Raw genomic sequence first — 27,623 nt, 5'->3', positions numbered from 1 at the left:
ATGCCTGGGGCTGAAAACAATTTTACCTGGGTCCATATCCTACCAAGGACAACCTACTAAAGCATCTCAAGTGTGAGAAATTTCCCCTTCTGTTAAAGTTGAGGTGTTCTACAGCAAAACCCACACAGTTATAGGTGTCTGCAGTAGGCTGGGGCAGGCACACTGAAGAGATGCTCACCAGAATCTGCAGCCTGCAAGCGTGCCATGGCTGAGAGGCACCCAGCATGCTTCCCTCTGTGGCACAGAGAGCAGCAGCATCCAGGAGCTGGCAGGGTTAGCACACATCTTGGACCCCACTGAATTTACAAAAAAAACAGGGATGGGTGCATGGAGCTCCTTCTGTTTTCAGGGAACACACTGGTCAGCCCAGTGGCAAGGGCAGCTTTGCCAGGTTATGATTGTCTGAAACTCCCAAGTCATCTGGTCCTTTCAGCAGAGGCAGCTGTACAAGGTTACAAGACAAAAGGCATTTCCTCAGATGTTTCTGAGGCATTAAAAGGCCTGTGCCTGCTCCAGTCTGGTTCCAGAGGAGCAGCAGGCATGGGATGAGAGAAGCAGATGCCTGCAGCTACAGCTGGGGTAAGTTAATTGCTGAGCTGGTAAGTGTCCCCTGCCCAGCCAGACCTGCCAGCTGCAGGGTCAGCAGCAATATTATAATCACACATGGGTGCTGCCACTGCTCCAGTGTCTGATCTGCTTGCTGGAGAAATAGACCCATAATGCTCCCTACACATTATCCCCAGTATAGGGACACCTACTCTGTTATTTCAGCCTGGGTCCAAGCCCATGAAAAGTGCATGGGTGCTGTGAGCTTCATCTGCAGCCTGAGAACCCACATTTCACCTCTCTGCCCACAGCCTGAGCCATTCAGAGCCCTCTGGGGAGCTCCCAGGAGGTGACAGCAGGGCTGATGCTGGGCAGCAGCACCTCCCCATACACCCACAGCCCTTCTGACACCTCGGGAAAAACAGACTGAGTCATCTCACGTTTGAAGCATCTCACAACAGTTTTTCTTTCTTCCCCCAGCCTCCAGCAGCAGAGTAGGGAAATGCATACAGATGAAATGGGGTTTTTTCCTCTCTGTTATTCCTGAGTCACTGTTGAGCTATTGGGAAGTGAAGGGCCTCAAAGCAAAAGGTGTGTTAAATTATTTCCCTGGTGATTTTCTGGCATTTTCAGTTCTGTATTTTGAAGCAGGATTTTGGGGAGTGGGAAGACTGCTCCACAGGTTTTTGCATCTTACTGCCAGAAGAAAGATGGCTTTAGGGACTAGGTGATGAGAGAAATACAGGGGATTGTGTTTCTCTTGCTAATGCAAGAATCATGCCTGGTCTGTCTCTCCTTACACTCCTGGGTGCTGGTGCCAGAGCTCCACTCCAGAGAGCCTCCCTGGGTGCCCAGAGAGGGCCCAGGCTCTGCTGCAGCCTTCCAGGAGTGCTTTGGTGTTCCTGCCTGTCCATCGCACTGCTGGCATGTGTTGTTAGTAGCAGGGTTCTTGCACTGTATCAGCTTTCACTTAGAAGTTTAATTTTCCTGAGAGAAATTACCAATTCTGAATTGAAATTGCAGATACACAGAGGGAAAAGGTGTAAATCACCCCGTGTTAGGGAAGAGATGGATCGCTGCCCAGCAAAGGGTGACTCTCTCGGTGCCAGCAGGTGATCACTGGCCATTTTGGGCAAACCAAAGGAGATGGGCTTTGTCCTCCTCAGCGTGCGGGGAAACCCAAGAGGCAGGAGCGGGGCGGATGGGCTCCCGGGGCAGCGATTTGTGCGGCGGGGAGAGGCCGCCCTGCTCTGAAACGCGAGCCCGGATGAATAAATCATGGCCCTCTCTCGGCACCTCGGGCCTGCCCCCGGGGCCGGGATCCGGGATCCGGGCCGGGAGGGGCTCCCGGTGCCCGGGGCTTTAAGGGCAGGGTGAGCCCGAGGGAGCAGCAGCGGCTCCGAGGGCGGCACAGCATGGAGGGGAACGCGCACCTCCTGCAGCTCATCCGCAAGATGCGCTCCCAAATCCACAAGCTGGAGAGGGAAAACAGGGCGCTGGAGGGAGAGCTGCGGGGCTGCGGGCGGGCAGCGGCACCGGCAGCGCGGAGCGGCGCTGCGGGCGGGTGGCGGCGATCCCGCCGTGCCGGGACACTGGCGGCATCCCCGGCAGCATCCCCGGCAGCAGCCCCGGCAGCATCCCCGGCAGCATCCCCGGCAGCAGCCCCGGCAGCATCCCCGGCATCCCCGGCAGCCCCAGCATCCCTGCCGGGAGGCGCCGCGGAGCACACAGGTACCGGCACACAGCGAGCGGGGCTGCCCTGGCACTGCCCGTGCAGCCTGTGCCAGCCCGCAGGGGAGGGGAAGGAGTGCCAGCTGCCTTCTGGTTAACTCCATGGAAGTGCCCTGGCCTCGTTTCTGCGCTCACACCAAACCCACAGCGCTGCATGTCTTGCTCTGTGGGTTTTCAGGGTGCATCGCCCACAGCTGAGCTCTGTGGAGTATTTTAATGCTGCTAAAACAAAGGGTTCGACTCAAAGAGTTCAGTTTGCTTCAGCAGAATTTGACTTTCTGCTTTGGGTTTTCGCAGGGGTGGATTCTCCTCCACGTGCCTGTCCCGTCTCTGTTCCAGGCAGAAAAGGGCCAAGGCTCATAATCATGCTATAACCCATCCTGCCTTAGTCAAAGATGAGAAAAATGCTACAAAAAGTAACGGGTTGGCTGCATACATCACGACAGATGTGCAGTTTATTTTTGCAGACAACGCAGTTTGTTCTTGTTGAGGCAGAGAGGGGTCAATATAAAGGAATACATTCTCTTCACAATTTTATCAGAGGAGAAAAATGCAAATATTCCTCAGTTGGAGAAGTCTGGTTGGGACTTCTGGAGGAATTAATGAAGTAGGAATCAGAGCAAAATGTGGCTTGGTGAGAAGTACTGGAGAAATGGCCCCACAAATTTTCATGGAGACAAATCTGTGTGAAGGAACAAGATGAGAGGCTGACCAGCAGGAGTGGATTTTCATGCAGCCAGAGGGGTGCTGTGATGGAATAGTGGTTGTTGCCAATCCCGCTGACCCAGTGGCCAGGTTACCAGCCTGAAGGCCTCAGGCAGGGGCTGCTGGTGGCTGGGGATGTCATCACTTTGGGAACAGCTCCATGGTCTTTCAGCAAGGGGGAAAGATGTGGAAAGCGTTTTCTAACCCTGCGGCCCTTCCCCTCCAGCTGCTTTCTAGGGCAAAGGGTAGGACCTAAAGGGGCTGCCTGGCCTCCTCTGCCTCTCAGCTTCATCACACCTCGTGTTTTTGAGCCTCAAAAAAGTGATTAAAAATAAAATGGTAGATTTGGGGTTGGAAGGGACCTTAAATATCATCTACTACAAACACCCCTGCTATTAGCAGGGACACCTTCCACTAGACCAGATTGCTCAAAGGCTCATCCATCCTGGCCTTGAACACTTCCAGGGATGGGGCATCCACAGCTTCTCTGGGCAACCTGTGCCACTGCCTCACCTCCTAAAATCTCATGTCCCCTCTTTTAGATGAAAACTGTTCCCCCTTATTCTAGCACTATCTGCCCATGTAAAAATTCACTCTCCAAAAATACACTGAGGATATCTGAATTGTCATTATTATAATTAATAGTAGTATGATTCGTGTTAGTATTGTTTTTATCTCTGTTTTTTTCTCTGCTCCTCAGACACTGCCATGACTGTGAGACGCTACCCCACCGTCTCCCCAGCTCCTGCTCCTTCCAGCACAAGGTCCCACTGGGCTGGCAGGAAGCCTCCAAGCACTGGGCTCCTGGAGGTGCCAGGCAGAGCCCAGCCACCAGCCCCTCCTGCTGCAGCACAGCTCAGCAGGGAAGAGGAGAAAGGGCTTGAAAAATCACCAGCCAGTTGTCTCTCCTACAGCCACTCCAGCAACGTGAAGCTGTTTCAGGAGCACATCTATAAGTGCCAGTAGGTTTGGTTTGCCTTCACAGCACCTCCTGCCTGGGCTGGTCACAGGTTTCACCTAATAAGATATATGAACTTTGCTCTGGGTTTTAACATGTTATCAGCAAAACAGTTGTTTGAATGTGTATGGGCCTTGAGCAGACTGGAGACCCCTTTTGAGGAAGTTGTGCTCCTCCCTGCACTGCATGAGGTTTGGCAGTGGTAGCTGGTTGAATTTGTTATAGCAAGGAGAGGAAGAGGGAGAGTGAAGGGGCCTGAAATCTTTGCTCTGTTAAAGCCAGGCAGAGTTTTGCAGATTGATGTGATGTTCTGACAAGCTACGCTTGAAAGGGATTTTTAAACATTGAACAAAAAGCACAGAAATACCAAGGAACTCTGCACTATGCCTTTAGAAGTGTGATTACTGTGGCTCATGGATTTAGATGTATTGTATCATATTTCCCCTGTAACTGAAGCATTACAAGCTAATGCTTTCAGCCTTGAAAAAGTAGTCTGAGGACAGTTTCTAAATTAAGTGAAATGGCTGCTGGACCAGCCCTGAATGTCTCTGCTCATTGATGAGAAGCTTTCCAGCACAGGACAACAACCACAGGTAGAACCAGCAGGAATGAGACTGTGATATATGATAGCCCAGCCACATCCTGTTGCTGATATATCCACCTTGGGAATTCAGGCTGATTCCTGGGTTCAGCCCAGTCATGCTGTGCTCAAAAGGACAATCACCCAAATGCCCTCAAAGCGTGTGTTTGGGCAGGGAGAAGTCCAAGGCTCTGCCTGCCCATGCATGTCCTGGGACAGGACTCCAGTGGCCACCCCAGGGGCTGATACCGGTTGTGGGTTGTGTCACCCGTGTGGAGGTACCTGTGCATGGCACATCACAGCAGCTTTTATTCTGTCCCCCTAAATCCTCAGAGCAGAGCAGTGCCAGCCCCTTGCACTCCCTGTGCAAAGCCGATTTGGGGCCCAGCTCCTCTCTGAGAGGCTGCAGAGGACAACAAGGTCAATCTTTCAGAGGCACCTGGGTTTCCGTGTAAGGGCGTTTCAGGGTCAGACTTTTACAGCAGTTAGACACCTAAATTTAGTCCATGGCAGGGAATTCAGATCGTTTTGCAAAGCACCATGACCCCGTACTCTGATCTCCGCTCACACCACTGGCCCCGTGGACACCTCGGGCTTTGCCTGGAGCCAGCTCACGTGGAGGGCGTGCGAGGCAGCGAACCTCCAGCAGGCAGGGATGGCAATGGCAAATCCTGCTGCTTGCTCACGAGGGGAAAAAGCTTTGTAAGCAATCAGAATAGCAGCACAGATCTGTTACATCGAGTGCCTGGGGACCTGCCGGGTGCCCCGTGGCCGAACACAGCAATGATGATTTTATCGCTGCCTTTCGAGCTGCCTTGGCAAGCTGAGCCATGACTCGTGTCACTCACTGCTTTAGGAGGAGAAGTGGCTGTGGAAGGAGCTTTGCACCTCACCCCCTCAGTAGGCTGGTTGATATCCTGAACACAAAACTTTGTGTTTCTTACACCAAAAAAACCATTTAGCATCTTCTATGGTCTTAATGGTGGATGCTTCCATTATATACTCAAATGTCCGACACAGACACCAATCTTTGCTTTTCACCAGTAAGGCAATTTCTAGCAATTAGTTCAGCAATTTTTTACAAGGATGACATTTTTGCTTTTCAGCATGCTGCTTCATGTCATGTTTCCCTATTCTTAGTTTATTGTAGCTTCCTCACATTTTGCTCAAAAGCTATAATCCTGTATGTGATATGAAGATTTTTTGCTTTAAAATTAACTTTATAGAAGTATTACCTTGAATTTATATAGAGTGCCATTGCACCAAAGTAATAAAAAAACAGCACAGCTAACAAATCATCTCTAATTTGCATGTCTAAAATATTTTAATTAATATATGCTAAAGTATTATTTCTATCAAGGGATTCCCACTGTGTTTTGTAAATGAAAAAAAAATATTTAAGTACAGGATAAGAGAGGCTGAGAACTCATTTCAGGACTATTATGTTAAAATTACTGAAAGGTCTCTGTGGGTGCATATGCACCCCCAGGGTTCTGTGCACACACAACTTTGTACACACAGATCAGGCACTGATAGGGAGAGGCGAGGCTCAATGGAAAAAGCACCATGCTTGGTCCTTTGGGATGGCCATGTGAATGGCATGAAATCCTGCCTCCAGTATCATGCAAGAGTTGAAAGCATTTACTTTTTCCTTGCTGGTTCAGGTTGGTATTTTTTGGTTTGTTTTTGTTTTTGTTTTTGTTTTTTGTTTTTTTTACTTTCTCTGCATGTTTTCTACATTTGTAATCCTCATAATGATTTCTCATTTTTTCTCCAGGGGTAAAGGGAAGGCTGTGAGTTTCCTCTTACCAACAGATATGTCATCATTGGCTGAAAAGCAAGGTTCTCTCAAAAGCCCACAAAATCAGAGCACAAAACATCTGATGACCATCACTGAAAAGGATATGTGAGACTCCTGAGATAAATTGGCCTTAAATGATAGCTGTGTGTCAGGTTCCTCTCCTGCAAAACGTTTTGGCAGGATGCCCACAGAGCATCACCCAGCCATGTTTTGGGTCACTGACCTGATGTTCAGCATGGAAATGGAAGCCACAACAAAGGCAGCTGAAAGCCCAGGCACTGTGATGAAGCCACACAAAGCAAAAGTGCCTCCACCAAGTGCTTCTGTGCAATGTGTCCAAGGACCCCTCACCTCAGGACTGTGCACAGGGGGCTGAAGCTGGGTTTGGTGTGTTTGTCACAAAAAGCAGAAACCGTGGCATCACTTGTGTTTGCTGATTCCATGACAGAAATGTGTCTGATGCAAATGACAAAATAAGAACTACCTAAGAGACTGTGAGGTTTTCTCTGTGGGTAAAACTTTCAAGCTTCACTCATACAGCAAAGTAAAGGAGATATTACAGAGTCAGTTAATGTTGCCCTGAATTTCTGCAAAGCTTGGCAATGAGTTTATGTCCTTTTGGGGTTCACTTTTAACAGAGCACAGGGGAGAGTAAGTACTTATTTGTATGAAAATGTGGCTACAAATCTGCTTCTCACATGGTGTGCTCATCTTGCTGGAGACTAAAGGCTGGACACCAGGTCAAAATAGGAAGAACTGTGAATATCAGATTTTTAAGGAATGGCTTCTCAGCACAGCTCAGACCAAAAATCATTAGCAGAAATTCAGCAAGCAAGCACAACATAACTGTGAGATAGACTACAGACAGCTTGTAAAAAATGAGCAGTGTTTGTTAGTCTAATCATATAAGTGAAGATAACATTCCATGTGTTTATTTTGATTACAGCTATTTATGGAATCAAAATGCTGCACAGTGCTATTTCTTTCTGTACAGGAAGCACTGATGATTAAATATTGTATAAAGAATACATGAATAGTAGATGTTTGTACAGATAACTTCAAGGAAGATTTTTATCTCATTGTCTACTCTTGAAGTGTTGAGTTTTCTAAGGTGAAAGCAGAGACTTAGTAGAAGAAAAACCCCTCTGAATTTTCCATGATGTTGTGTACTTCTATGAAATAGTGTGGGTTTTTTTTCGTTTTGAATTTCACCATAGTTTTTTTATATTCAAGTGCAGTTTTAATATATTCTCACCATTGAAGTAATAATTTCAATTTCACTGCTATTTTATTTGTTTTATAGCCTGGATCTACATAGAATTGCATTGTAATGTCAGAAGTAATGAAGTAATGCAAATGAGGTTCCAGTGTGGAAAGTTTACTAAAGAGCCCATTTTAGAAGGCTTTACAGAGAAGGTTTTATTAATGTTTTAAGGAAAGTTTCATTTGTGGGAATTAAACACTGCATATGTGTTCAATTAAGCACCTAAATCCAGTTGTTTTCCTTCAGAAAAGTAACAAAGGTCTTTGACAAATCTGGCCCTAGGACCTTTAAGGTACCCAAACTTTTACAGTTAAGGTTTTAACACCAGATTTAATGGGATTTGGGAATCCATATGTTTCAGAAAGCTTCCAAAGTCTCAACTTTTAATTTTTCTAAGCCTCAGCTTCCATGAAGCAGTGGTGGGAATTCTCTTCTCCACCCTTTTTGTGTCCATTTACTGTAGATATGTGACTGACACAAAGACTGAGCACTTCTGTAGGCCCAGAGGAAAAGGAGAATAGAAAACGTGGAAGGGAAAAGAGGGACAGGAATCAAAGTAATCACTGACAAATGGCAGTTGGTATATTAATGAAAAGATTTATTTCTGAATTATATTTTTGCAGTCTTTAGAAGTGCCTACAGATTTAAGAACACATGAGGATGCACAGGCACATTAATTTTTAGAAGCAGTTGAGCAGATTTGACCCAGCTCTGCACCTCCAGGAGAACCAGATTGTAGCAGATGCCACAGAGAAACCACTGAGCACACCATTTTTACCACAGCACAGCATGAAGTAACTTACCATGGAGCACTTAATGGCAATGAAAACATTCCAATATTAAACACCCACAGATTGTTCAGAGCAAGAAGGGCAGGTTTAAGCAAAGCAAGTGTTAAATAGATCTCTTCTGGATAAGCTAAGCCAGAGCATGTGCTTATGAGGTGCTCCAAAAGCTAACAGGTGCTCATTGCATGGGACCACACCTGGCAAACCCCCTGGAACACCTCTTTAGTGGAGAACAGCACTGATCCTTCACTCTGTGCATCCTCCTCTGCTGCTCTAATTGCATTAATTGTTCCTGTAGACTGAGCTGCTGAGCTCCTGTCTCAGAGATTTGAAAAAAAAATCTAACCAGGTGAAATTTCATCTGGCTATACTATAAAGAGGAGATACCTTTCATCAGTCTTAGCTCTCTGTCTGGTGTTTAAACAGCCTCACTCTTGCTGCAGACACAGAGGTGGAAATATGATGCTCCAGACTGTCAGAGAGGAGTAACATTATCACCTTCTCCAGCGAGTTCTTGCCCAGAGTTCACATTGGTCTCATGCCTGCATCCTTAGTCGATGAATCCACAGCCAAAGGTAATAAATCAGTGTGCAGGGCACATCTTCTGTCAAAATCATCCACCTATAACAAGCTCCATTTATAGGAGTGAGAGCACAATTTATGATGCACCAAGTTGTCTATAACCTTACTATCCATTGTATTTTTGCTCCTCTCTCTGAAATCCCTGACAAATGAGCTTCAATTTTTCTCTCCCATTTCTGATCAGGCATAATCTAAGAAAATATCAGCATTGAAGTATTTCAGTTTAAGCAGCCTCTGATCCCAGGTAATGTTGATCTCTAATGATGTTGTTTTCAATGATGCAAGCAACATTAATTCCAGCACTGACAGTCTCCTTCTGCAGTCCTGAATGTTTTGGGTTTTTTGTCTAGCTGGGGTGAAAAAATGAGAAACTTGAAACTCATCTGAAGGTCTCAAATAGGTTGTAGGCCTTGAACAGTCCTTCAGTGTTGTGATAAATCTGATGCTTTGTAACTCTACCATTTCCATGCCTTTCTATGCACAGTACGTATGGCTGGTTCAGAGAGCACAGGTGCTCTTTTTTACTGTTGGCTGCTATCAAGTACTCATTATTCTCTCTTCAGGATGCAAAAATACAGGTTATTTTAGATCTATTCTGCACTTGTACTTCATAATATCCAACCAAAGATTAGTTAAGAAATTAGGCTGTTATTGCAGTTAAAACAGGTGGAATGCTGCTAACCTTACATGTTAGCAGCATGGGGAAGTTGCTGGCTGTGCTGGAGTCAAGACAGATGGTCACTTCAGGGAATGTTTCTTTTATGGCAAGTGCCCATTTGAGTAGGAATATTTCTAGCTGGATGAGTCACCTCTTTCTCGATTGCTGCATCAGATACCAACACATGATTTTTACACAAGGATATTCAAAGATGTGGCACAGGCTGAAAATCTTCATCTATACAATGCAAAATGCATCTTTAAAGCATCCTGCTAGGGTTTCTTTCTCTACTGGGAGTATTATATGGCCCATGTAGATGGATTAAAAAAATTTCCTCCACTGTTTTATTTTTACTGAAAACTGTGATGAAATGTCTTTTTTTCTTTTTTTTTTTTACAAAATCATGTGATACTCATATACAAAATCAGTCCCATAACAGCAAAATGCACAAAATCATAATAAAATTTATCCATTTAATGTAAAAGTAAGAAACTTAGAGTAAAGTGCAAAAATTAGAGCGAACATTTCTATTCTGTGGCTCTTCAGCAGCAGGTTTGACTCTTCCCTGGTTTGGAGGACAAGGACCATCATCTGCATGCTGGTTGCCATGGAGACTCCCATCGCTTTTGGAATCACAAGTTTTGCCTGAAAGGAAACACTCCTGCACTGTGAGTTTTTAAGACCAGAGAGGTTTCTGTTTGTCACCACACCACATACTAGATTAACCACCACATCTAAGCAGGTGGGAGGGAAGGCAGTAAAATATTTTCTAGTAATTAGTGACAACATATTTAGTCTGTTTAAAATCCACAAAACACATAAATAGGACTACAAGACCTGCTACATTAGATTAGGTTGTTATGGCATCAAATCTGTTATCTGAGTATCAGCTACTTCAAAGGAAATGAACTTTGGTCACAGAACATGAGCATGGCAATAAATCCTTCTGACTCCTGCAGCAGGCAGAAGGCCTCTTTTGAGTTGGTAAGGCTCCCCATAACTACATCTTTCCTAGGAAAGATGTGTACATGAACAGTTCATGGGTCTGTCCCTGTGAAGAGCTGTCTGTTTATCCATTCTATTTGCACTCCCAGAAGGGCTCTGGGGTTTGACAGCTGTGTCAGCTTCTTTCTCACTAGTGCAAACCAACACCTGGAATTGCTCCAAAGGTGAAATTTGTTTGGCCCTAAAGATTATGCAGAAGGGTAATGTGTATATGTTGGCATGAATTTCTGGCTTGACAAAACTATGGTTATTTAGAAGATGAATATAAAGAACTTGCAAGATTAAGCCTCAGTTACTCCCTAGTTCTGTGGTGTTTGTGAGATGTAACTAAATAGCTACCTGTTAAATCTCCAGCTTTCGTCTGATTTCTTCTTTTGAGGCTGTTTTGTGCATCTGTGGGGCCATCAACATACTTCATTGCAATAGTTGGGGTCTGGTCCTTCTTTTGCTGAGTCTGAGTAGCTGAAAGAACACAAAAGGACCCTTAACTGGATTGTATTAATGTTCATTTGTTCAAAGAGGAAAAACATGTTGAGTTCACTGTACCTGGCTGATGAGAACTTGGTACAGTTTCAGTCTTGCATTCTGGAAAGGACTGAACAGATTCATGGCCAGAATCTAAATCTTTCATTGGCCTTCCCATAATCTCATTCTCAGTTGCAGATTTATTTCTAATGAGGAAGTATGTGTGCATTTTCCCTTTGCCTTTTACTTCTATTTCTCCTCTTTCAGTAATCTCAAAATTCTTGTATTTTAGGCACCTAAAGTATCAGAAGCAAAATGACACATGACAATTCAACACAAGTAAAAATGACACTGATGTTTTGAAAGAGCTGAGTGATCAAATCACAACAGTCTGAGAAAAAGAGTCTCAATTTGTGAACAACTGAGGATTTGTTTCAACTGTTTATTCAAGCCTGCTGTGCTTTCATAGCACATACAGCCTGATCAAAAATTACTGAATCACAAAGTCAAATACTTCAGTAGGGTGTAGGGTTCTTATTTACCAGTAAATAGAAATTAAGAACTGAGGCAGCCAATATCAGCTGGACAGAATTATCCCCAGTCATTTCATCAGAGAAGGCAATCAGGTCCGTCAATCATGACTGACTAATTTATTTTACATCCAGACTTGCTATTCCCAATTGCCTTTTTCATGTGTCCAAAAATGGCCATTTGATTTTCTCTGGGACTGACATGAGGCTGATCATCCTGCAGTTTCACCGTGTCACCCTTGCCATTTTTCCATACAGCTGTAGCTTTCTTCAGCTGCTACGGTGCTGACAGTCATGGCCTGCCAGAGCTGACAGCCAGATCTCTGCAGTGCCATCACCCAGCTCTCATTACCTCATTACCCTTCTGCTCCCATGTATTTCTGTAGATGGAGATGTCTCAAAAGACCCCTGCTCTGATCCTCTTCCAGTACTCGTAGTTCACCTACTCCTTGAACCCTGACTCTTGGTGCAGGGACCTTGAAGATCTCGTCAGTGAAGCCCAAAGCAAGAGAGGCCTTGAGTAACTCAGCCTTTCTTCAGGGCACTGTCACTAAATCACCTGCCACAGCAGGTTCATGTTTCTATTTATATTCTAACATTGCAGAGCTCCTCTGACTACCTTTGAACTTTGTTTCCCATTTCAATGCCAGCTGAGTTCTCATTTTCCCAACATCATTCCTATGTGCCCAGACAATGTTGCTGTACTCCTTCCTTTGTAGTTTGTCTTTGCTTCCATTCTTGCATACACATTTTATGCATACATAAAGTTCTTGGAAATATAGTATTAATTTTTTACTAACATGAGTTTCTGGAAAGTAAATTACAGCATGAAGAGAATAGCTGTTTATGCAGTTAATCCTTAGTAAGTGTAAATGAAACTGTTTTGCTACAAATTATGATGCTCAATCAAAGAGATTTTAAGCCTTTTGTTATTAAATGTTCTAAATGTTCTGTCTTTCTAGCACTGCATCAATTTATCAGTATTTCCAAATAAGTTATCACCATTTTTAAAATATTTTTGCTCTCTAGGATGGAGACTCTCAAACCTCTGCTTCTATATATAAGCACATTTGGAATAATTAGGCAAAAATAAGACTCTTTACAAGCAGTGACTTCCCTTTACAAGCTGCTTAAATGAGGGACTAAGCACCATCTACACTGAAAGGTGCAGCTGCCAGGGCTGGATTTTAGCATGAGCTTGAGCAGGTGAGGCTCCCCTCAGAGTTACTCACTGGTAGGCACTGGAGCTGAGGTGGATTTTGCTGGGGACGCCGTGGCTCTCCATGCGGGAGGCGATATTCACCGTGTCTCCAAACAGGCAGTAACGAGGCATCTTTTCTCCAACAACCCCCGCCAGGACAGGACCTGTATGGATCCCAACTCGAATCTTTACAAAGATAAAACACCCCCCAGAAATGTCACTTGTTATTTAACATCTTTCTTAATGCTATCCAGTTACCGAAAAGTTCATCTCAACACAACACTGGACGCCAGTATGATATCAAATACCCACAGGGAGAGGCTCCTCGTGGAAATGTGCCCACGTGGGCCTTGCCCAAAAGCCAAGAGGAGCCAGAGCAGCTCTTTGAGGTGCTGCTGCAATACATTAATCAGAAGCTCAGCACAAGAAGCAGACAGACGCACATGCACCTTTGTGTTAACTTACTTGGATAGGATTTCCAGAAACTGGGTTCTGTACTCCTTTGGCTGCCATTATCATGCCCAAGGCAAAATTAGCAACTCTCTCTGCGTGAGTGGGTACAGGCACAGGGACCCCCCCTACCACCATGTAGGCATCTCCAATCGTCTCCACCTTTAATTGAGAGGAACAAGCACATGAGCATGCTGGGTGCATCTCACTCAGGTTAGTGTTTTGCTCTTCAGGGCTCTTCTCAGCTGCATCAACTGCCCCTTTCTCTTAAAAGATGCTTCCAGTCACTGAAAAGCTTTAACACACATGAGTTTCCTTGGGATGGAGATCCTTTCCTTCACTTCACACTAAAAATTTCATCGCGTTCTGTCCCTGCTCACTTGACCCACTTTAGATATCAGTGTGAGAGACCCTAAGGAGAAAGGGCTGCTGTGCAAGTGTCAGACTGTTTGCCTTCCTCTTACCCAGGGCAGACCTGGGTATAAGCACAGCCTCCTGAGCCAGGAGGTTACCTGTTAGATGAGTGCTGTTAATTAGCTCTAATTCACAGCTGGTGCTAAAAGTATATTTCTTGTTTGAGAGAGATTTATTTTTTTAAAGTCACAATAAAGCAAGGGAGCCCATTCACTTTTTATTATGATTAATAATGAAATACATGCTAAAGTACCTGAGAAATACTTTGCATTTTGTTTTCATGCCAGAAATTTTCTTGGGAATAGAACAGACCTGCCTGAAACAGAGAATCCTTAAATGTTCAAAATCCACTGTAAAAGCATGTTACACGACAATGAAATTTTTAACACTGCACTTATGAGGTTTCACTGGCCCATTTATTATCAGTAAAAAAGAAACCTTTTAGATTAGACTAATCGCTTTCTTAAAAATTAACACCAACAGGAGAGTGGAAACATAATTTAATATTTGGGTTTATTCATTAACACAATGACTCAAAACAGTCCTGCACTTCACTCTCAAAGAATGTGTTCCTGTCCATGCTTTCTATCAGACAGCCAAAACCACAGTGATGCCAGAAATTTTCTGTAACAAATTAAAAACAACTGTAAAAAGCTACTAATGCAAATAGATATACCCTAATTATTTTTCAGCCATAGTAGAAGATTTATTTTAACAAGATTTATTCATAACTTCAGATGTTTATAAGCTTGGGCCAAGTTTCTTTGATCAATGTCACTATTTCATTGCTTTCCCAATTCCCTGCAATAGTAATCTCATCCTTGCTCTCTGTACCCCAGTAACTTCCTTCAAAATTAATAGGAGTTATATGCAGGCTTCAAAAAGAGATTATTATAGTGACAGATCATTTACTTATGATGGATGATTTAGATAGAATATGATGCTAATTCATCCTGAAATCTGTGGGCCATATCCTGGATTCTTCAATTATTGAATACAGATTCCTTGCCAAGGAAGAAACGCTTCTGATTTCCCAGTACAATTTATTGTGGGATGAACTGCAAGCCTTGCCTGAGCAAAGAATAAATGAGATTTGGATTTCACCCTTTACTATTTCTGCCTTCCTAAATATTTAATGAGCTGAGGACAGACAGAAACTTAGGAACTGTTCTGGAAGTGTTAGTAACACTATAGATTTATAGGCCAGCCAGGGCTCTGATCTTTCCAGCATAGTTTGGAGACCACATGTACAGTCTAGGTCTAATTGATGCTCTGTGGGGGTTAGCAGGAGATGATACCATTGCTGAAGGTCTCCATGAAACAGAAGTCTAGCTATTGTCTGGGTATTGTCTATAATGCTATTTCCCACCAAAAGGGACAATGACAAAGTGACCTATTTAGAAGAGGTTCAAATAAAAGAACTAGGCAAATTATTTATATTGGATAGGCATTTGAGAAAGGAGGGAGAGAGAGATATATGAAAGAAGAGCAATTCTGGCATTAGCATTGTGGAAAGAGACTTCAGGCTATGATAGAAGTTGTGTTCCTGTCCAATAATGTCTACTTCTCCCTGTTTTTCAGTTTGTGTGGCCACTACAAATAGGTAATATCTTATGGTTTAACCAACAATCATGCTGTGCTGAAGAGGATTTAAGTACACTTAAAAACCAAAACAAACAAAACCCCAAACAAACAAACAAACAAAAACCAGCAGAAATGTCTGCAGCCATTTTTGATCAGTACCTACCTTGTACACGTCATGCACTGTGGTCAGTCTGTCAAATCTCAGGTACATTGAATTTAACATGAGAACTATCTGAATTGGCTCACACTGGGCACAAATATTGGTAAAGGTCACCACATCACTGAACAATATAGTGCACTCCTTGAACTCCCCTGTGGGCAGAAAGAGCAGTGGTATTTCTAATGGCTGAACAATCACAGTATCTGTTTGGGACTTGTTTGGAAAGACCATTCTATGGCCTCTCTGTGTGTGATTGTAATAATCACACACAGGTGCTGAGATGAAGGAGAGGTGTTAGTATAAAAGTGTATCAATACAGGAATAATTGCACATCGCAAACAACCCACACATCTGAATGCACCACATACAGGAAACACTTAACTCGTTATCCCTAATTTCATATATGTACTTACTAATAGGAATTTAAGCATATTATTGCTACTCTTAATAACAGTGGGAATCATCATGATCCTACATTTATAAATAGCATAGAGATACTTGGAGAATTTTCTAGCAAAGACCACTTGGTTCATTCCCTTCACTTCTGAGGCCTCATTTTCCTGTATACCCATGTTAAAACCAAAATCTCAGATTACTGCTGAAACACTGAATTTTGTTCACTGAATGGGCAGCTACTGCCACCTTTCACCACCTAAGGAGCAATTTTGGCAAAGAACTTCCAAAGCTTTCTTTGAAAGAATAGCCTAATTTTTATTATCAGCGAAATTAAGGGTCTGTGATCATCCTCCTATGCATGGATGTCACCAAGTGGAGGATGGACTCCAGGGCAGTGCAAAGGGGCTGTGCCAGCACCCCAATCTCTCTATCACCACCCCCTGTTGCACAAATCCCACATCCCAAATGCATCCTGTTCATTCACCTGCCTCAACTCGCTTCCCCTCTTTCAGCTGGTTGGCCACGTGCTGGGGAAGCATGGCATAGAGCAGAGCTTCAGTCTTCTTCTTCTCCTCCTCCAGGTGCTTCGACAGGATCCGCAGCTCTTCCTTCTTCCTCTCCAGCTGGCTGGAGAGCTCCATCTCTGCCAGCCGCTGCTGATTGAGGAGGATCAAATCCCTGGTCACGTCGTGAGGGGCGATGTCTGCGATGTGCATCTGCCGCTCCTCCAGCTCGTGCAGCGTGCGGAGCAGGGGCGAGCAGAGGTACAGCATGCACTGCAGGGACTCCATCCACATCATCTGGCCTGTGTGGGACAAGTGTTGGCAAGGCTTTTCAGCAGTCTGCTCAGCATTACTGCTGTTAATTTTAGGGGATGAGTTCTAAGGTCAGCGGGTTTCTGTAGGGTCTGGATGATCACAGGAATTTATTTCCTAAGAATTCGAGGTGAACTTGTTCAGAGGAGCCAATAACAAAGTTTTGGAACCTGTCATTGCAGGTGCTGGGCAGAGCCCAACTAGGATTCAAGTCCCTCCTCCTCGTGAGGAACTCTATTGCTCACATCTCTCCTTTCTGCTCCTCTCTGCATTTTCCCTTCCTCTCCTCCTAGTTCTTGGGCTGTTCCCAAAGCCAGCCAGTCAGAATCATGCACAGGGGAACTGAGACTCAGTGATTAAGCAAAACAGTTGAAGTTCCATTTCACAGTGCATAGTTTGTGTCCCAGTAAAGTCAATGGCACTTTCCTCCCTGGAAATTGGAGCTTTCAGTTACTATCATAATCTAAATAAGCACTAACAAAAATAAAGGTAAAAGGGATTTTTGGTGGAGAATACAGTTTTTTGTTTTGGTTGAGGTGTTATTATTATTATGATTATTATGATTATTATTATGATTATTAAGATTATTATTATTACTACTACTACTACTACTACTACTACTACTACTACTACTACTACTACTACTACGTATGATTGTTTTCTAAACAACAATCTAGGAATTCCTATTTTTTTTCCTTCTCCCTCACTTCTTCCCCAGGACTACTGGATGAACAGTTTTAAAACTAAGAGGATTGAAACATCAGAAATACATGTGAACTAACCCCTAGAGCATAAGAGAAAGTACAATTGTACCCATGACTGCTCAAAGTTCCTTGCTTTGGTAGCATACTTTTTTCAAGGTTGTCCCTAAATGCTTAATTTTTTTTTTTCTGAATCTCAGGAAAACAAGATTTGACAATCATAAAGGTGAAAGGAGACAAAATTAGGTCACATTACATAGTTCAGAAAAGAAAAACTGAAGTAACATAACAATTAAACTAAATGCCATTACAGTTAATTACACCAAGCAGAGAATCATCCCGTATTCAGTCCTCTCAGTAAAAATAAAGCAAACACAGTATCTTTTTTGCTGAGATAATTTTGGCTGATAAACTCTCTTACGTGGCTTTGGGGGGGTGTGTGAAGACAGAAATTAGAACCTGAAAATGTGCTAGAAAAAATAAAAGCACAGAGGACTAATCTATTTTTAATCACATTGGAAACCCAGCCAGTAGCAAATAACTCCCCTCAAAGGCATAAATTAAAAACAAAATATGTATTCACATGTGGGTTTTGCAGCATCAGAAAATCACCATATTTCTAAGCCTTTCAAATAGGAATAGAGTTGTTGCTTCTGCCCAAAAGCCTTCAAAATCTGGTGAGGTGATAGCAGAATTTGTGTACAAGCATCTACTGCTTCTCTAAACAGAACCATCTAATCTCCTCACTGCCCAAAGGCTATTTATAGGACTTGAGTGAGGTCAGGAGTGCACCTCAGAGTAATTCCTGATTTAATATGAGCACTTATGCTATTGAAAACACTAAAGTACCTCTTAGCTCCAGCATTGGCCGTTCTTTCCATGACTCAGGCATCATCTCTCTCCTAGTCTGGAAAACAAATTGGCTGTTGATGAATTTCTGAATGCTGGAGATGGTGAAGGGTACTTCTGGGTGAACGATCCTGAAATACTGATCCAAGCAGATGCCCATGGTCTGAAGGCCAGGTACAATCTTTTGAATGCTCACCCCAGCTTGCTTCACTTTGAGCTTAAAAAGAAAATATGGACCAATGTTACAATTAGACTCCCTTTGGGTTCAGGCCAAGCAACTGTTCATACATTTCCACACACTTAGCCCTTCTAGAGCACGTGGCTTATTTCTGAGCAAAGTTTCTACCTTGTCAGAGTATTTCTACGCAGCCCAAAATGCATGCTCTTCATAGCAAGACAGAGCCCCAAGAAAGGAATGTTGTTAGCAAAATGTTCCTTCCTGTCAATTGTGAAAAACCCCCAAAATTACCTGGTATTATCCCTGCTTGCATTTGTGTAGGCCCCACAAACAAACGGCCTTACAGGAGAAAATTTGAGATACCAGAGTGTCTTGTGTTCCAAAATGAAAATAACTGTGGCATAAAATGCCTGGGCAAATATGAATTTTCTAATAGATGCCATGGGTTACTTTCTCTTAATGAATTGTAATGGTTTAGTCATTTTCCTTTACGCTGCTGACCATACATGAGCTCTTAAATTCTACAGAAACATTTTTCTCTGCTTGTCATTGGTTATTGAAGATCTGACCTGGCTACCAGTAATGGGTGTTGGAGTTTTCTTCTTTGCACACTAGTAATTTTATTAAATTAAACATACTGGTCTTCTTGAAAGGTTTATTTTGGCTGATGTGGGCAGTGGCATGAAGCAGATTACATGCTCTGAAATCTCGATCAGCACGATACCAAAACATGTTCCCCCGAGGGGAATGTATTCAGTGCTCTTCTGCTGTCCCATCCTCATCTTCTCCTTTCTTTGCTCCTGTCTTAAGCCAATATTCTCTCCACAGGGTTCAGAGCAGGAGGACCTGCAGCTTGGTGGGAGCCCAGGCAAGCTGGGAGCCAGCCAGAGGGCAGCCCTGCCAAGGGGCTGCAAGGTGTGTGCACAGCAGAGGAGACTCAATCCTGCCCCAGAAGGTAAAGAGATTTTTGGGTCCCAGTGGGGCTGCATGCTGCCTGATGCAGTAGGCAGCTGGGCTTTCCCAGCAGAAGCACGTAGAAGAAGATTCAGGAAGCACATGGAGCCTCAGCTGCCAGCAAAGCCCTCAAAGCCTTGGGACGGATTAGTAACTGGGGGGAGAGCAGGAAACTGTAAATGCAAAGGCAGTTTAAAGGGTGGGACATGTCTCTGGTACATCCAGGGAAAGGAAGGTGACGACAAACCTTGAAATATTTTGCTCACTATTTGGTAACAGATAAGACTGCTGCAATAAACCTTGCTGGCATATCTGCAGATGTTTCAGACATGGGAAACTCAATGAATTCAAAGGAGATTCCTATCTGCAGTGACAGAGAGCATGCCTCTGTACAGAGTATTTCTGCAAATCCTGTAAGTGAGTGTACTCTGCACACTGTGTACTCACACACAGAGCACCTGCAGCAGACAACTGTAGGACAGTCAAAATAAAGGGAGATTACTCTGAGGTTTATGCAAACTAAGGGCCCTGACCACACACTTGTCCTACCTCTTTGTCAAAAACCATATGAAAAGGAAGTCCATTGCAAAATGTTTTTGTGTCAATCCAGAGGCTCTTGGGATAAACAGGATCAAATCCTCTCAGGAGCTTACCTGTGGTGAGATAAATGTGTAGTTTTAAATCAGGCTGCACTTCATAAAACCAATCACCATGACTTTTTATCACTCAGTGAGACAGGACCCTGTATCATAGTGAGTGAAGATAAAGCAAACAGTGTGTGTGCCCAGAAATGTGCACACATCTGTGCTAAATGCACTGCTGTGTAATCCACAGCCGACCAGCAACTAATCTGAGTTGGCTGAATGTTTAAAACTTAAGCACACAAAAAACACTGAGCACTAGATGCCTGAAAATATGCTGAAAAAATAAGATTAGATGAACAACTGTAGATGTTACTTCTCTGTGAATCTGCAGATGTCATAGCAATATAACACAGGCACATCCCACAAAAAAAACGTGCACAGAAATTGATTTAATACACTTTGCCAGCTACTTAAGAACACTAAGAAAAAAAAAAAATCCAGTATGATCTGGGTTTTAGTCTCCGAGACAGGATTATTGTTTTGTTCCTATTTTACTTACCCTGAGATTTTTTTACAAAATGGTCACAAATCTAGAGTAGCTTGTGCTTACTAGCAGATATTTTTGTAAAAGGAATAGAATGGATAAAATATCAAAAAAGCTCATCTTTTGAATGAAGCACCCAAAATCTGATCTTCATGGCATAAACTTGGATTCCCGTAACCCACCAGAGTCAAAAAGATGATAACTTCCAGTGATGTCTTTCCCCCTGAAGGTGGTTATGATAGTTATTCCAGTAAGTTCTGCTGAGAACAAATGTCCAAGTCACTCAGGAGATTGGTGCAAAATATTGCAAACATAGAACCTAACTTTTAGACCTCTTACTGCTTCAGGGGAAGTTAGTGTGGGTTTTTAATTTATCAAAGTCTGCCTCTTGATAACTCACACCTATCACTAAACATTTTTTTTTTTTTTTAGTAATAGTGCTAGTCTAAAATTTTATTTTGAATATATATTAATTTCTTACTTAGTATATCTGCCCTTGTAATGCATGCAATGCTGCACCAGGTGATACCAGGTTCAATTTTTCTCTCATCCCAGAATGCAGTCATCTTGGCAATACTGACCTAGATTCTCATTCCTTTTGGGGAATCAAAAGATCCTAACTGAAAAATCCCTTCCATTTTATAAACATATATAAACAACTAATACATAAAGGCAAGAACAGAGATTACAAGATTAGCAGTAGAATTTTGGTCGTGGAGGATGTAATTTGGCTTTCAAAATTTACTACAGTTGATAATTTTGGAAAGGAATAGTATCTACCAAGTTAAAAACCACACTTTTAAATTCAGCACCTTAAACCAAGTGACATGAGAATGAAGAATCAAATTCACCACACAGTGGCATTTTATAGAAGAACACTTTTCAGATGAAAGACCTGTTTAAGAGACAAAAGTGACAGGTCATATTCCACTTAAGCATCTGTCATTACTAAGTATGCTTATTATCTGCAATTTTTCTGTGATCATCAATGTCAAACTGAACGAAACTTAACCAGAAACATTTTGAAAAGTTGCGGAGGAAATATAAATGGTAACTGCAAAATGGATGGGTGGGTGGGGATAGGGAGGCTTACTGACTTTCCAGCTGAAGAGACTCAGAAATGATGACAAGCTCCTTCTGAATGATCTCTCACCTTTTCCTAATGTGATTATTCCTCTTAATGTTTCCCAGTGACTTTTCTTAACAGGACAAACAGAGTTTCCCTTGTCTCCATTTGCATTCTTGACTTTTTCAAGGTCCTGTTGAAATTAATCCAAAGGGAAATTCAAGGGTGTTTTTATTTTAAATATATTTTAGTAATGTGGTGGTAATGAATATTAAAATACCTCTTTATTCAGTTGGTTCTCAATTTGCTTTTCAGTGTCAACAAGACATTGAGATGAGGAAGAAAATTCATTTCTTTCCTTGCGCGGAAATAGAGGGTTTTGAGTGACGAGAAAAACAATATGTTCTTTTTTCCCAGTTCTTTCTTCTTCTTCTGTTTGATTGACTATTTTCATTGAAATCTCAATGTTAAAAAAATCCAGGGCTGCTGCACCGATGATTCCTGAAGGGGAAACAAAAGACAAGGTATTGCCAAGAACAAAACCTTTTCAATTCCCCTTTTAGAGGGCCCACAGTGGAATTTCACTGTTTCAGAAATCACTTTCCCAAAGAACTCTGGAAGAAGAAAGCAACCTGTGCCATCCTTGCTAAAGCTGCCATGATGAGAATATGCTCACAGGAGGTCAGCTTCAACATTACTGCTGCTTTTGCCTTGGCTGAGGACAAATGCTGATTTTCAACCAGGAGCAGCTCAGCAGGATAGCTGAAGAATGTCTTCAAGTAGCCATAGAGCAATGATATGAATTCCCATCAACCCAAAGAGTGCAGGGCGTCTGAAGAGATTCTGCTCTATAGTCTATTTCAGTTATTGAAGACTATTGTATTTTGAAAGGAAGGAAATCGCTTTCATACAGATGCACAGTCAGTTCTCTCATTTCTGGTCAGATATTAAGCAAAATACTGGACATAAAAATGACATCAAAAGCTCTGTCTGAAATTCCAAACAATTCAATATCAAATAAGTTTTTACAAAGGGGGAAGTTTTGATAAACTTCTAAATTCAGCATAATTTATGAAAGAAAGGAATATGATCATCTCTTACAGATCTCTAATGCTTGCACAAGCACAGCTCTGGAGATGCTGCTAAATGCTGATAAAAGATTCATTTTGGAGGAGGGTTCAGTAGTAGTTTCACAGACTGGATGTACTACAGTGTGGATGAATATCTTCAACTCAACTAGAATTTCTACTGCACAGTAATTTGAAAAGCATGAGTCACTGAGAATTAATAAACAGTTAGACACAATACACACCATGAACTTGAATTCTTCTCCCAGGGAGGGAATTCTATAGCAAGAATGGACATTTACGGCCTGGGTTTTCATATCCATCAAATTTTGATGAAATTTACTGGGAGCTAAGAGGGATCAGGCAGTAGGTAAATACTGAGTTCAGAGTCTGGACACTGAACTCTACCAGGCTTCAATTCCATGGCCAGGCCTCATCTGAAAAAAGATACTGAACTCTGAGTGCACCTGCAAATATATGATTACTCTGTATATATACTGCACAGAACTGTACTCTGCATGAAGCCTCATTACCTGGCACAATATGGCACAGACCTCTTCTGTCTGAATAGTAATGTAAATGCATTGATCCATCTTCATTCTTTTCTACTCTAAAAGATGGTGCATTCATCTCCTGAAGAAAAAAAACAAAGAAATTCAAAACCAAAACCTCAATATCTTTTTTTCTGGAAAAGTCTACTTTTTCAGAAAGTAGACTGATAAATTCCACTTGTACAAAAGCATCTCATGCCTTAATAGCATAAACTGTAATATAAATAAGCTGAAAAACAGAACATTAAATATTCTCACCTGTGAATAAAAATCTGCTATGCATTAGAGCTAACGTAGTAAATAATTCCTAATGTTGAGGACTAGTCAAAACCAATAATTTTTAGAAATTATCCTAACATTTAGAGTAATCTCTTTCAGAACATAGCAGAAGAGAACATGCTTTGGTGACTTTTTTCATTATTTTTTCACACCTATGAGATGCTGTTCCTTGTGTTATGAACTCTGGCAGAGTCCATCCATACCTGCCCAGCAGTTACTGCTTGGACTTGCCTGGTAAGAAAGGGACAGGTAGCTGTGCAATGCATCCAGGTTCTCTATGAACTCGTAGAGATTTCCACCCAGTGTCCTCAGCATGTGGTCATAGCCTGAGCGCTTACAGAACTCAAAGAAATACTTTCCAAACTCCCTCAGAACAATGTCAGCAGGAACACCTGGCAAAATAAAGATATCTTAAGGAATAAGAAAAGTTTGGAAGTTCTTGCAATGCTGTCAGGTGGATTAAGATTGAAGGCAGAAAATTTGCAACATAGGGAAGACATTCTCAAGGGCACAGGAGACAAAACCTGGGCTGCAGTCTCAGGCTTGACCCAGGATGATCCATTTTTGAGGCATGCTAACACATACCTAATACTTTGCAGGCTTTGTCGACAAGCTGCATTGTGATCTCATCTTTGTAAACCTCAAAAGTCAAGAAAGAATCCTGGACTCCAGCCTGCAGCCTACAACAGAGAAGACAATTTTCTTGTCTCATCAGTGCTGTAAATACAACATGCTTGGGTGACCCATCTGGCTTTTCTTAAGTACTGTTTGCTGTGAATGCACTCCTCAACCTCCTTCAAGTGTTATATTGGAACACACTACTTCATCTAATGATGTAAGTTTAATATTAAATTGCTTTAAATTCATTAAATTGCTTTAGCATGGCTGAATGGTGGTGTCCACCTCACCATTTCTGCTATTTCACATTGTGGTATTACAGTAAACTCATTCAAAGGTTAGGACATCATACTGTGGGGTGCTAGAGCAAGTGGAGTCTTAGTTTGTCTACTGGTTTGTTGTTCACTGTGGCCACAATATCAAGTTCTTGGAGCTTCCCAAACCTGCTGATTTTTTCTATATTGGCTTCAATAGAAGATAATATTTGGTGGATGGATTATACGGCACCTAAGTATCATTTATGTATCTTGGAAATACCATACAGCTCATAAAAACAAAACCAGAGAGGATAACAAGGCCAGATTGAATGGGACTTTGAGCAATCTGGTCTAGTGGAAGGCTCCCTGCTCATAGCAGGGGGATTGGAACCTATGGATTCCAATGAGATCTATGAGTCTATGATTTAGCTGCTTTTCTGAGTACTGGAATTAAACTGACTTTATATTAAAGATGACATCTTTTCAGTGTACTTTTTACTTCTCGATACTGTCACAGTCAGCCAGCAAGTCTATTGCAAATTTGTCTATAAGACTAAATGTCATCTTTAATTATCTGTTGTGACAAATTAATTGGGACAAATTAGTATCAGAGGATGAAGTGTTACAAGGCAAGAAACTCTTATTTTTGCCCTTTTAGTTACTCCTAATAAGTACTTGAGATACACATCAGCTACCATTTACCAATAAGAAATTGCTGAATTGCTGAGCACTTTCTTTCAATGCACTGCATTTTTGGGAAACACATTACCTTAATTTTTCCCATGTTTCTTCACCATACTTTTCAACCACCAAAGACTTCAGGCACATGTTTATAAATCCATACTGCAAAAGCAAATATATGAACATGGAGAAGATGTACCAGTTTTTCAGACGCAGCCTTTTCTCATTTCAGATTCCTCTGCTAATTTTATATTGCAAGAGAAAAAGTAATAATGCTTGACGGCCTAAAGAGAAAGTAATAGTGTTGGACAGCCATGATATATAGCAAACAGCGCGGCGTTTTTATCGGCGTTTCACGAGCATTCAGCACGGGCGAGCAAGCAGGCAGCGGTGTTTTGCAGAGAAGAACCGGGGCAGGGCAGGCCGGGGTGCCCTGTGCCCGGCTGCGGCCGGAGCCGGCGCTGCGGCGCGGGCACAGCATCCCCGCCCGGCTGCCGCAGCCGCGGGGCCGCGGCCGTGCCGCGCTGGGGCTCCGCACCGGCGGCACCGGGCAGCGCCGAGAGCGGCACCGGGCAGCGCCGAGAGAGCGGCCGGGCAGCGCGGGCAGAGCGGCAGCCCCGCCGAGGGCGGGCACACAGCCCGCGGGTCAGCCCCGGTCCCGGAGCGGGGCAGCCGCGCTCAGCCCCTGCTCTGGGCTGGGGCCAGCGGCAGGGGCTGCCCGCCTGGCTGTCTGTCCGTCCCCGGCAGGGGCTGCCCGCCTGGCTGTCTGTCCGTCCCCGGCAGGGGCTGCCCGCCTGGCTGTCCGTCCGTACCCGGGAGGGGCTGCCCGCCTGGCTGTCTGTCCGTCCCCGGCAGGGGCTTCCCGTCTGGCTGGCTGTCTGTCTGTCCGTCCCCGGCAGGGGCTGCCCGTCTGGCTGTCTGTCTGTCCGTCCCCGGCAAGGGCTGGCTGGCTGTCTGTCCGTCCCCGGCAAGGGCTGGCTGTCTGTCTGTCCGTCCGTCCCCGGCAGGGGCTGCCCGTCCGTCTGTTTGTCAGTGTGTCTGTCCCCGGCAGGGGCTGCCCGTCTGTCTGTCTGTCTGTCTGTCCGTCCCCGGCAAGGGCTGCCCGTCTGTCTCCGGCCGCAGCTGTTTGTGCTTGACAGGGGCTACCTGTCTGCATATCTGTGTCCAGCAGGAGCTGCCTGTCTATCTGTCGGTCCCCGGCAGGAGCTGCCTGTCTATCTGTCGGTCCCCGGCAGGAGCTGTCTGTCTGTCTGTCTGTCTGTCCCGGCCCGCCCCGCCGCCCCACTCACCATCGTGCCGCTGCCGCCGGTCCCGCCGCGCCGCCCGCTGCCGGCCCGGGGGGCGGCGGCCCTGCCAGGCCCGGCCCCGCCGCGCTCGCCCGCGGCCGTGGCGCCCGGTGGCGCCCGGTGGCACTCGGTGGCACTCGGTGGCACTCGGTGGCACTCGGTGGCCGCGGGCAGGACGCGCCGCCGGCACTCGGAGCGCCCCGAGCGGTGCGGCCCCGGGTCCCCTCCGCGCCCCCCGGGCTCCGCTGCTTTCCGCAGAAGAGGCGCGGGCGCTCCCCGCGGCTGCGGCTGTGTCGGGAATTCCGAGTGATGCCGAGGAGCATCCCGGGGCCACGGCATCGCCGGCACGACGGCAGCTCACGGCAGGTCCCCCGTCCCGCTTCCCGCTGCTGGACACTGCCTGGCACGGCCGGGACCATCGGGTCCCAACCTCCGGAGAGCAAAGAGCCGGGAGGTTCTTTGGAAGGAGGAAAGGGAAGCACAAGAGCAGAGGAGGTTTCTTGCCAAGGGTTTCTTAGAATTGCCCTTAGCAAAGCAGGAGCCGAAATGGTGGAGTCGATAGCCACCCTTACCCAAGGACAGGAGGTTTTTAGGGAGAAGCAGCACTTTGCATTCAACTGCTACTGGGCTGGGAGTTGCTGCCAGAGGCCTGACAAGAAGCAGGAGGTGAAGCTGCCTGCATGTGGCTGCCATCATCCAGGCTGTGTCTGCAGCCACCCAGCCTGTCTGAGAGGGAAGGACAGCAGCAGGGATGTTAACAGGAATGCAGTGATTGGTGTTAGGTGCAATAAATTCATGGGGTTTGATGCTTGGCAGAGTTGTCTCATTTCCTAGGTTTATTTTTTAAATAATTATTTTTAGAGTGAGAGATTTTGGTGGTTTGCAAGTCCTGAGGGAACTCAATGAAGATCTATGGGGAAAACCCCTCTCCCCTTGATAAAGATGATCTCCTGTCCTCCATCAGCCAAACGGGCAGAGGCAGCCCTGTGGGTGCTGAAAGCCCTGTGCCACCACCTCATTGCTGCTGTTTGGTGCTGGGGATTGTGTATTGAGCCAGGGCTCTGTGCCTGTCTGGCAGGGAGGGTTTTGCTCTTGCTGTGGTGGTTCTAAGGCACTGTGCTCACGGCTCTGTCTGATCCTCAGCCCTCCACTGCTGCATGTGTTCAGCAGGCACATCAAAATCTGGGCCAAAATCCTACACCAGGCTACAGAACTGCTGATTTTTTGGCAATCACAGCCCTCCCACCGGCACTGTGCTGTCTCTGCCTTCCCACAGCCTCTTTTAAACTCCCCGCAGCCTTTTTGTCCCACATCACCAGTGACTCCCCTGTGACCTCACGGATAATAAACCAGGCCTCTTCTCAAAAGCTGCCTC

General features: G+C 44.4%; 2 protein-coding genes across 4 annotated transcripts; one reads left to right on the top strand and one right to left on the bottom strand.

Moving 5' to 3' along the window:
* Positions 1-525: 525 nt before the first annotated feature.
* CCDC195 (coiled-coil domain containing 195) lies at positions 526-6,461 on the top strand. The gene is made up of 3 exons (XM_072933313.1): positions 526-2,277; positions 3,683-3,944; positions 6,298-6,461. Exons 1-3 carry the CDS (start codon positions 1,962-1,964, stop codon positions 6,428-6,430), a joined length of 711 nt encoding a protein of 236 aa, XP_072789414.1. The 5' UTR covers positions 526-1,961; the 3' UTR covers positions 6,431-6,461.
* Positions 6,462-8,162: 1,701 nt separating this feature from the next.
* On the bottom strand, positions 8,163-26,630 carry LOC100225337 (guanylate cyclase soluble subunit beta-2). 3 transcript variants are annotated; one of them, XM_030280128.4, is made up of 16 exons: positions 26,252-26,630; positions 25,051-25,124; positions 23,992-24,086; positions 23,638-23,798; positions 23,110-23,209; positions 21,790-22,010; positions 21,597-21,702; positions 19,865-19,968; positions 18,184-18,400; positions 16,303-16,623; positions 15,426-15,574; positions 13,280-13,426; positions 12,846-13,000; positions 11,165-11,379; positions 10,958-11,080; positions 8,163-10,258 (listed from the first exon to the last, which is right to left on the bottom strand). In XM_030280128.4, the coding sequence occupies exons 1-16, from the start codon at positions 26,585-26,587 to the stop codon at positions 10,107-10,109; spliced, it is 2,676 nt and encodes an 891-aa protein (XP_030135988.4). In that variant the 5' UTR covers positions 26,588-26,630; the 3' UTR covers positions 8,163-10,106. The 3 variants fall into 3 exon arrangements, with proteins under 3 accessions (XP_030135988.4, XP_072789412.1, XP_072789413.1); XM_072933311.1 differs by having other exon boundaries at positions 25,051-25,246; positions 26,252-26,360; XM_072933312.1 differs by lacking the exon at positions 26,252-26,630 and adding an exon at positions 26,109-26,150.
* Positions 26,631-27,623: the final 993 nt, after the last annotated feature.

The sequence above is a fragment of the Taeniopygia guttata genome, chromosome 9, assembly GCF_048771995.1.
Source record: "Taeniopygia guttata chromosome 9, bTaeGut7.mat, whole genome shotgun sequence".
NCBI lineage: Eukaryota > Metazoa > Chordata > Aves > Passeriformes > Estrildidae > Taeniopygia > Taeniopygia guttata.
The sequence above is the reverse complement of the archived record's forward strand: the minus strand, read 5'-3'. Positions and strand labels throughout refer to the sequence as shown.

Excerpts from the sequence above, each read along its gene's own strand:
- CCDC195 (XM_072933313.1), top strand. The coding sequence starts at position 1,962 with ATGGAGGGGAACGCGCACCTCCTGCAGCTCATCCGCAAGATGCGCTCC. Across the intron at positions 2,278-3,682 it reads AGGCGCCGCGGAGCACACAG|ACACTGCCATGACTGTGAGA; the intron begins GTACCGGCACAC and ends TCTGCTCCTCAG. Across the intron at positions 3,945-6,297 it reads GAGCACATCTATAAGTGCCA|GGGTAAAGGGAAGGCTGTGA; the intron begins GTAGGTTTGGTT and ends TTTTTTCTCCAG.
- LOC100225337 (XM_030280128.4), bottom strand. The coding sequence starts at position 26,587 with ATGCCGTGGCCCCGGGATGCTCCTCGGCATCACTCGGAATTCCCGACA. Across the intron at positions 18,401-19,864 it reads ATATGGTTTTTGACAAAGAG|CTCAAAGTGAAGCAAGCTGG; the intron begins GTAGGACAAGTG and ends TTTCTTTTTAAG. Across the intron at positions 11,081-11,164 it reads ACCAAGTTCTCATCAGCCAG|CTACTCAGACTCAGCAAAAG; the intron begins GTACAGTGAACT and ends GTGTTCTTTCAG.